The sequence below is a fragment of the Antedon mediterranea genome, chromosome 9 (assembly GCF_964355755.1).
Source record: "Antedon mediterranea chromosome 9, ecAntMedi1.1, whole genome shotgun sequence".
Taxonomy (NCBI): Eukaryota; Metazoa; Echinodermata; class Crinoidea; order Comatulida; family Antedonidae; genus Antedon; species Antedon mediterranea.
Genome location: NC_092678.1, coordinates 8,945,742 through 8,956,053, shown reverse-complemented (window position 1 = coordinate 8,956,053; position 10,312 = coordinate 8,945,742). Strand labels below are relative to the sequence as shown.

Below are 10,312 nucleotides of genomic sequence, written 5' to 3'. Positions count from 1 at the left end.
TACAAAAAAAAAACTATATATCGTTTTAATAACGTGCTCGTCATTGACGTAATTAATAATGGGATGTTTTTGCACCGCCCTAGGTAGTTATATTTAAGAGGACGACGGAATCATTAGTTAACTCAACTGTATCACGTGGAAGCTTATAGATGAAGAATTGTTTGATTAGTGAGTACAATTGTCGACGGCTGGAAAATAAAAAAAAATGTGTTTACTTAGATGTTGGGCTATGTGGGTCGGAGTAACGACCCCACCCCGGAATACAGTACTATACAGAAGTTTATCTGATATTTTTGTTCTGTACAGTAGGCCACGGACTTTGTTCATTTCAGACTATATTTACGTTACACAGCATGTTTACTTCTGTTAAACAAAAATAATTGAATTGAATATGTTTTTAAATAGAATATCAATTAAAAAAAGCAGAATTACCGAAGAAAAACAATAATCAAAACTGTCAAAAAGTCGAGCGGCGTTTTTGTAAGAAATATTTAGTATGTTCAAGAGAAGTTGGTGCTATCGTTTGAAGGCCAATTTGACAAACAATTTAGAATACAAATAAAAGATTACAGTTGGCAGTGAACAAGTTCCAGAAAATGTACGATTTATAAAACTATAAAATACGATATCGCATATTTAGGCCTACCATTTCAATCAACAACAATATAAAATTCTCTTTCACTATACAGTAATGATTATACAAAATTATTTAATATTTCTTAATACGCTTTAAAAAAACGTAGTGAGAAACTTCACACTGTTGATAAGCAATTGTGAAACTTAAACGAAATGATAGTGATGATTGTCTGCATGCTACTGAAAAGATTCGCTGACAGTAACTTTCTTTATTCAGTGTAATCTCCCAAATTAGAGCATTTGTAGTCAACAACAACATCGGCAAGGGTTCGAGGCCGACTGGCTCCTAGTTCTGGTGGTGGAACAAGTCTTCTCGGATAAGGACTATAAACCGTAGGTCCAGTGTACACAGTTATAACCTGTGTGTACTTTAAAGAACCCAGTTCATTATTCGAAAAAGAGTAGGGGGTTACCCCGGTGAACTGGTTCACACAATAGCCTCTGTATCGGGGGGATTACCACCTATCTGATAGGACAGTGATTAATTCACTATTGGTAATCCTTGGCCACAGTGCCTAAAGACATTAAAAAAAAAAAAAAAAATGCGTGGTTTTCTACTCTAGAAAACTATATTGCGGAAGTTATTGATTCAGTTTATCTAACTATCGCTAAAGGTCATTATTTAATCAATGAATTCCGTATCAGTTGACCTCTAATCATTAGTCAAATTCAAGTTTTTTCATTGAACGTTGTATCTTGAATAAGCAACACCCATTTAATAACCCGACAGCCTGTAGTTTCAATTAAAACCTTTATTTTTCAAAGCTTTTCATTGTTTTAAAAGTGTAGGTTTACTGCCATGCTTTCGATAGCTCCATCAAAGCATGACGAATCAACAAACGGAATTGTTATGTCAGAGTTTCCCATGGAAAATAATTTGAAAGGTAATAATTCAACAGACGATAAAACGAAGGATGAATATTATGAAGACGAAGATGAAGAAGAGGAAAGAGAAGGATGGGGGAGTAAAATGGACTTTATCATAACTTGTATTGGATATGCAGTTGGTCTTGGTAATGTTTGGCGGTTCCCTTACCTAGTCTACAAAAACGGAGGCGGTATGTTATTGTATTTGCTACTTCAATATACAGTACTGTACATTTCAATGTTGTTGACGATTGGGTAGGCCATGTATAACCCACTAAAGCGTGGTTTCCACTAGAGACGCAACACAAAGACGTACGCGCAACGCAAGCGAGTTGGCCAATGACAAGCCACTGTTCGAATAATCCATCAATTGTAATTGGTCAAATCACTTATGTTGTGTTATCCTTGCGTTGCGTCTGTATCACCCATTAACGTGACAGTGACGTGACTAATGCAACCAAAATCAACCACGAATGTAACATTAACCACTAACGTAAAAAAAATCAATCACTAACGTAACAAAGTGTAACCACTAACGTAACAACAGTAGAAAATGTTGAGATATGTTTGAATTTAGAAAATATTCTGTATTTTTTGGTGGAAAATTTCTTGTAAGTTGGAAATCTTGGACTTTCAGTTCAGTTTTAATCCTGTGGTTTTTACAGACATTACGCTTACATTTGTGCAAATGCATCTCTTTACTTATACTATAGCTATCAGTATCCACCTTTCGTAAAACGATCGACTTTTAAAAACAGCCATCTCGTAAGTGACCACCTCTTATGGGACCGTTTCTTGACATAATAGACCACCTCTCGTAAGGGACCGCGTCTTACAATCGACCACCTCTCGTAAGGGACCGCGTCTTACAATCGACCACCTCTCGTAAGTGACCATATCCTCTCAGGGAAAGGGAAGGTTATAATCGACCACCTTTCATAATCGACCACCTCTCAACAACCACTACCTCTAATATACTCACAACGTTTGTCTGTTTATCCTGCAATGTGTTATGTCTCTCTTAAGGAACAGCTTCTCATTATCGACCACCTTTCTTAAAGATGTATTGTCCCTTGAAACACAAAAAAATGAAGGTCAAAATATTCTAAATTTAAAGTGGCCATATCAAAGTAATATTAAAGTTATTCACTTTAAGTCGAAAATTCGAGCCAAAAACAAGAAGTTTACGTAATTAACAGGTAAATTAGTTTGATTACATTTCATATGGAAAATCGTCGCGAGCGAAAGTAAACAAAGATTTCAAACCATGAGTATGCATTATGCATATGCTAATTAGGATTGTTTACAACTCGTCACGGTTGAGAAGGTATTTTCACACAGATCATAATAAGAAGTTTTATGATTATGCATACAGAGTAGCCAAACAAGCGCGTTTCATTAGGGGATATGTTTTGATCGAAAACTTTGACTGGAAGTCAAAGTTATTTTTTTAACAAAAAAACGTCTGTATTTCAGTTAAATGATTTTTTTTTCGAAAAATTTTTGGCGATAGTAAATAATTATTATGATACTTCAAAATGAGCCACCTTTTTCCAAAATCTTTTATTTTTTATTTTTTTGGAATTAGTCAAAGGGACAATACATCTTTAAACGACCACCTCTCGTTAGGGACCGCGTTTTATAATTGACCACCACCTCTGCTAAGGGACCGCTTCTCATAATTGACTGACTCTGGTAAGCGGCCGTCTCTCTTAAATGACTCCGTAAGCGAATCGTTAGCGACTCGTAAGCGAATATATCCTCATAAGGGAAAGGTTATCACCGACCGACCCCCTCTTTCTAAAGGACCACCACCTCTCGTAAGGGATCATAGTGGTCATTTAAGAGAGATGGCCGCTTACCACGTCAAAATAATAATTAGGTGGTGTCAGTTTAATTGGAGGTTGATTCCAATATTTTAATGTGAAGAAATGGTAGAAAGATGCATTGATGTTTCAGGTTTGTAAAATTGAAACATAGTACGTATACTTTTATTTAGATAATTTTGTTCTTTAAATGTTGGAAAATTTTATTTCAAGAACAGTAGCCTTATTTTAAAATTATATAGGTGCGTTCCTAATTCCGTACATGATGGCGTTAGTCGTATGTGGCGTTCCTCTGTTTATGATGGAAGTAACTATGGGACAACTTTTAACGACAGGCGGTATTGGTGCCTGGGATATTTTTCCTTTACTGAAAGGTGAGTTTAAAATAAGTAATCTACCGTTTAATATATCATTGCAATCTGAGCTGAACTAATCAAACAATATTAGCGTGTTTGTATTTGATACCCATCACCTTCTACTGTATATATATTTAATAGTTCGTGGTACAAGTATATTATTTATTTTTGTAGTATCCATTTCAATTCCTAATAAAAAGTTCAATGAAGAGTGATAAAATCAATCTAAATTAATCTTTTTAAATAAAAACCGATTATTATTTTAAGTGATGTTTTATTGGGGAGGTGTTCTGGGCGTTTATTCAAATAAATACCATTCTAATTGGTATAATGAATACATTATTCCGCGACAAGGATCGAAAGACGTTTTAGACGGCGTGCAACATGGGCAGAAGTATTCCAGGGTCTTAAAGGGACGCAGATATCTAACAGTTTTATAATAGTCCTGCCAGCTTACTCACCGATTTCAAACAAAAGGTCTTATCATCAGTTCCCCCGATGTAATTTTATATACTATACCCCACAATATACTCCGATGCTTTACGAATATATTTAATTTGATGCTAACTAATGTAGTGTAAATAAAAAACTCAAATGGGTATCGCCACCAACGGCCAACTTAGTTGAAACCAGGAAGTTGCAAGGTGATTGACTCAACGTGAACCCGGAAATTACTTCTACCGCATACGGTTGAACATCTACCGATGAAATAAGACATTTTGTTTTAAAACGCTTTATAATATCTTCCTAAGATAGAAATATTGCCTATATCAGAATTAAGCATAATTTATATATCATATTGATATTGTAAGTCTGCCAAAAACAATATTGTACAACAATATGAATGAGTTTTATTTATAACGTTTGTTTGGTAGAAATCGTATTTTATTTACGTACGATAAAATAAATAATTTATCCTTTTAATATAGGCTAGAGTTCAGAAAATTTCAATGTCAGATATGTCAAGATTTGATTTAAAAAAACGAAATTTTTAATTTTTTTTCAACTGTAGGTGTTGGATTTGCTGCTATTTCAATTTCAGCAATACTTAATATTTACTACATTGTAATTGTATCGTGGGCGTTTTTCTACCTCTTTGCCTCGTTTCAAAGTGAACTTCCTTGGGGCACGTGTACCAACGAATGGAATACGATTTATTGCAATGACGTATCACTTCAAAATGAGACCCGTGGCTCAGGGTATTTCCGTGCAGCGAATGGAACATTATATCCGGTAGAGCTTGGACAGTCTCCTGCTCAACAGTACTGGGAGTAAGTTGACATGCATCTTTATGAATTTGTGGCACCCCTTAAAATGACATGGTCTGTTAGAAATTGGAGAGGCATATGCACTCATGAGAAAGTGTAAGATGCCCACATAAAACCTATAATTAAATCAGAAGTTAGAGGTTATTCTTATTGTTGTAATACAGAAAACGAGTTTTGAAGATTAGTTCTGGAATTGATGAGATCGGAAGTCTCCAGTGGGAACTTGTCGGATGTCTTCTATTAGCCTGGATTCTGACATATGCATGTTTATGGAAAGGAGTTAAACAAACAGGAAAGGTATAAAGTTTGTATTGAAATTAGCCTTCACACAAATTATTTTAAATGTATCTTGATTATGTTTAATGTTCACATATTCCATATTGAGATTTCAGTTTTCATCATTTTCTCAATGGTTACTGTCGTTTCAGATTATGTGGTTCACAGCATTAATTCCGTATGGTATTCTGACAGCATTGCTTATACGTGGGTTGACATTAGAAGGGCATCAACAGGGTATTGATTATTACATTACGCCAGATTGGGAACGTCTAAAAACTCCAACCGTTTGGATCGATGCAGCTACTCAAATCTTCTTTTCCTACGGTATAGGTATCGGATCTTTGATCGCACTTGGAAGCTATAACCCATACCGCAACAACAGTTTAATGTAAGCATGTCACCCTTAAAACGTTTTTGTTATGAATTACTATAATTTGGATCATTTTACAAAAAAAATAGCTTCCCTGTTTATGTCGGCATTAATTAGTTAGAGGAGGTGGTTTAAGTTTTGGCAGAAATAATTTCTGGCTAAACCATTTAAATCATTAACAGCTATCACCTTAGTATCGTCGTCCAACACATTAGATAGAGAGCGTGCAATCTGGTTTTTGCTAGTAAATTTAATAAATTCAATAATTTTTATCGATGTTTTTTTAACTTATTAAAAGAGTTAACTGTAAAAGGATACTACGTGACTTATCTTACAGTGATACTCTTGTTGTGGGAACGGTTAATGCAGGAACCAGTCTTTTTGCCGGATTTGTTATCTTTTCAATTCTAGGCTTTATGGCAAATGAACTTGGAGTTCCGGTTTCTGAAGTTGTATCAGAGGGTAGGATATAAACCAATGATGAAGTTTTAATATTACCAGACTTTTGGGGGATTATTTGTCTATGAAAATGATATATATATATGTATTGTCCCCCTAAAACATGAACAATTAAGATTAATAAAATCAGATTTTGAATAGGCCATTTTGTAGTTGTAATAAAGTTAATCACTTCAGCAGAAAAAAAATGATCTCACTTGTAAAAAGACAATACAAACGACGGTTATTCTACCAAAAACCCATTGGCATTTTACAAAAAAAAAATTTAATGTACAGTTTTTTTCAAGTAAATAATTTTGTTGTAATAGGCCTAAGTGTTTATGGTATCAATTATAAAGGTAAAATAACAAGGAATCACACTGCCTTTCTAACATCCATTAAAAAAAATGAAACGTTTTGTAAAATATAACAATATTTTTCTTACGTATTAAAAAAAAGTTGATTGCCTTGTTTTGTTAGGCCCCGGTCTTACTTTTATTGCGTATCCAACGGCCGTGTACCAAATGCCTCTCGTTCCTCAACTGTGGTCAGTTGTATTTTTCCTAATGCTGATAATGCTTGGTTTGGATAGTCAGGTTTGTATTATAACTATTTTATAACTATTTAAGCCTATTGTTACTGTAAAGAAATCATTACTGATTTTCCGATTATACGCAGTGATGTCGATATTATCTATAGACAAGCATACCGTTTTTAGCATTAAAGGCAAATTGTTGTGATTTGGTTTACGTTGTTTCTGTCGTAGAAACATCAAGCTACAATATGCACTTAATCACTTTTTTTACAGCCTATTCATCGTAACTATAATTACAATACCCAGGCTAGAAATAAACATACAGTAATATCTTAATTCCAATCAAACAACAGTCAAACTACTTTTTCCTCATTTCCAAATGTTCGGAATGCTCTCTGCCCAACTATGCCAAACTTGCTAAATCGTTAAAGAAAATTCAAAGTGTTTACTAAATGTTTGTTGCTTCAATATGCAATGTAATTGTTTTAATCTAATCATTTATATAATTACTATTTCATAATAATTCATAATGTCAGCTTTCACAGTTCCTTCGTTTTAGTTATGTTGGTTCCTGTTTCATTGCAACACAGGCTCCTGCCTTTGTTAAATAATAACTCATGTTTTTATTTCTTGTTAACTTTAAATCTATTATTTATTATGGATTTAAAATTAAAGACTATTTTGCATTGTATAACTTTTGTGTATATACTTTACAGTTCTGTGTTGTTGAAGGTTTTGTAACATCGACAATGGATTATTGGCCTGAATATAAACTTAGAGAAAACAGGTCACTGTTTTTGCTGGTAACTTGCATCATAGATTTTCTTCTTGGGTTAGTTTGTGTTACAGAGGTAAATATATTATTATCATTTTAACCCATTGTCCATAATATACACCTTTCAAACTAACTCTAAGTTCCTGATATTTTTCAACTTAGTATCATGCACAATAATAATTACAATTATTTGATGATGGATTAATACAGTTTAGAATACGTTATACGGTAAAACCTCGAAAAGAAACCCGTTTTTTCAAGATAGACTATTTGAATATTAAAGAAGGAACAAGGTGATATAATGCCAGATAACTCGTGATGCAGATATAATGTATATTATCGAGTTTATCAAACATTTATTTTACAATTTAAAATGGTATTTTGATGACATTATAATTATGTAAAATTGGCAGACAATGTCTTGAAAATCCTATTTTGTAGTAGCAAAAAGATTTACAACAGTTGTTTCGAAACGAAGCCCCCATCCCCTTTAGTCCATGGGCTTCTTTTCGAGGTTTTACGCTGTATACTTGATTAGAAAATAAATAATTCAATAATTGTATGTTATCTCTTCTGGTTAAAGGGCGGTATGTACTTCTTTGAATTGATGAATTCCTACGGTGTCAGTGGAATGTGCTTACTGTGGGTAGCAATGTGGGAATGTGTAGCTGTATCATATGGTCTTGGAATAAAAACATACTTCCATGCTGTCTGCACTATGATAGGATTTTCTCCTGGACTTTTCTGGCCATTCTGCTGGGCTGTTACGGCTCCATTTGTTAGTTTAGTAAGTTTCAAAATATTACCGTAAATATTGTCATTAGGCCTATACGGTATTTTATTTTTAACGGGAAGGTTAACAGCTAGCAAAAATGCCAAACCCACACGCCAAAGTATACGGTAAACACATTTTTAAAAGAATAAATTGAACATAAGTATAACACAAATTGTAATTTCAGGGTATATTCGTGTTTGCTCTTGTTGACTACCAACACGCCACATATGGAGAAAACTACTACTATCCAGTGTGGGGCGAAATCTTAGGCTGGTTTATGGCACTAGCATCAATGCATTGGATCATCACTTATGCCGTATACATATTACTCACGACACGAGGATCTTGGTCTGAGGTAAAACATAGATACAAACAATTCAATAAAATTAGATCGACATCAAAGATAATATTAACTTAATGCTTTACTTGATTTTGTAACTTATTGTGTATGTTACAAACATTAACTGTAATTAAATTGAACAATAATTGTATCATAATTTTTTTTAACTTGGTAACTATTTATTTTTCAATTATGATATTCGAAAAATGTGTGTTTGGAACTTTAATAAATCGTTAGATCCAACGACGGGCTTGATTTTTTTGGTTACTTTAATTTATTACGCTGTCGTTTCTAAATTATTTTAATTTAACATAGGCCTAATGAAGACAAGATTATTATAGCCTATGAAGTAAAGCAATATCCGTTTTAAAACTTAACTGAGCGCTAAATATTTAAACAAATATATATGGATTTTGGCTTATTTAAAATTGGTAATTTTGATTTTTGTTTCTTAAAATAATATACAACTGTAAATATGTTGTGTGTGTTTTTCTATGAAGTAAAGCAATATCCGTTTTAAAACTTAACTGAGCGCTAAATATTTAAACAAATATATATGGATTTTGGCTTATTTAAAATTGGTAATTTTGATTTTTGTTTCTTAAAATAATATACAACTGTAAATATGTTGTGTGTGTTTTTCTATGATGCGTGGTGTGATGTGTTTTAATACACTGTTGAATTTGATAGATGTATTATTTTTTATGATAATGTGTTGTATAGTATTTTTTATTGTTGTAGTGTGATTAATCATTGATAAAATCCATGCTTCAATTTACATAATATTTGTTATATCTAGATTTATAATATTTTATTATGATATTTTGGGTTCGGAACTTATCAATTTAATTGTTAGCCTACTAATCACTTAAATGTATTACTTGCAGCGTTGGGCCATTGTCACAACAAACAAGTTTGACTTCGAAGCAAAAGAACTTAAAGAAAGAAGAAAAGAAGAACGACAGAAACAAAAGCTTGAAACGTTGGTTACAGAACTAACAGAAATTCAGAGTAGTATAAAGAAACCAGATGATGATAAAAATGATGAAATTAAAAACGTATACGCTTATGATAACATTGTATATAAACCAGATGAATCAGGGTGGACACGCGTTGAAGTTAACTGATCTAAATATTTACCGTAGGCCTACATTATTTTCAAGGATTCAAAACTTAGGATGACACTTTTGTTTATAAATCATAGTAGGCCTATACGTAGGCTTTCAGTGTGCCTATACATGCACTGAAGGTTTCAAAGTATACGGATTATTTAGATGTTATACAGTAGTTTAGTTCAGTTTATTAGAAGAAAATAATCACTATTATGACTTAATGGCGTAATTGTAAGAATCCACGTTTATATAAGTTTGCCCTGTTTACAATTCCTAATGTGTTATATAATATAATATGCTCATTATTATATACAGGGTTTCCATGTACTCCTGGTTAGACTGAGATACAGTATTATTTTGCTATTTAGAAAATTAATATTTGCATTCGTAACACAAACCAAAGTAGATACACAACTCATGGATGTTATTTCTATTTATTCATCAAAATGACAATCTCAGGTAATTCCGAGGCCTGCCATGGAGACATTTCTCCATGGGCCTACATAAGTCGGGATCAGTTGAAAACCCAAAATTTTAAAATGTTTCAACGTTGGGAATCATATTAAAAGACTATATAAATGCAATTTCATTTCCTTAAATTAATTATTAATTACGAAACGCTGTGTATAATATTAAATTACTTTTGATTGTAGCTTCTGAAAGGCAGGAATAAACTAATGATACATATTAAACTGTTATTAAAAGCAATCTTTACTATTGATTGAGACCGCTCGA

The 10,312-nt window shown here is 32.9% G+C and overlaps 1 protein-coding gene across 1 annotated transcript; it reads left to right on the top strand.

Annotated features, from left to right (window-relative positions):
* Window positions 1–1,445: 1,445 nt before the first annotated feature.
* Window positions 1,446–9,807, top strand: LOC140058754 (creatine transporter-like). The gene is made up of 11 exons (XM_072104486.1): window positions 1,446–1,694; window positions 3,572–3,703; window positions 4,698–4,956; window positions 5,118–5,250; window positions 5,382–5,620; window positions 5,940–6,064; window positions 6,521–6,636; window positions 7,292–7,426; window positions 7,934–8,137; window positions 8,310–8,480; window positions 9,353–9,807. The coding sequence occupies exons 1-11, from the start codon at window positions 1,487–1,489 to the stop codon at window positions 9,590–9,592; spliced, it is 1,962 nt and encodes a 653-aa protein (XP_071960587.1). The 5' UTR covers window positions 1,446–1,486; the 3' UTR covers window positions 9,593–9,807.
* Window positions 9,808–10,312: the final 505 nt, after the last annotated feature.

Bases quoted from the DNA above. Each gene is read 5' to 3' on its own strand.
- LOC140058754 (XM_072104486.1), top strand. From the start codon at position 1,487: ATGTCAGAGTTTCCCATGGAAAATAATTTGAAAGGTAATAATTCAACA. The intron at 8,138-8,309 runs GTAAGTTTCAAA...TTGTAATTTCAG, and splicing joins CGGCTCCATTTGTTAGTTTA to GGTATATTCGTGTTTGCTCT. The intron at 8,481-9,352 runs GTAAAACATAGA...TATTACTTGCAG, and splicing joins CACGAGGATCTTGGTCTGAG to CGTTGGGCCATTGTCACAAC.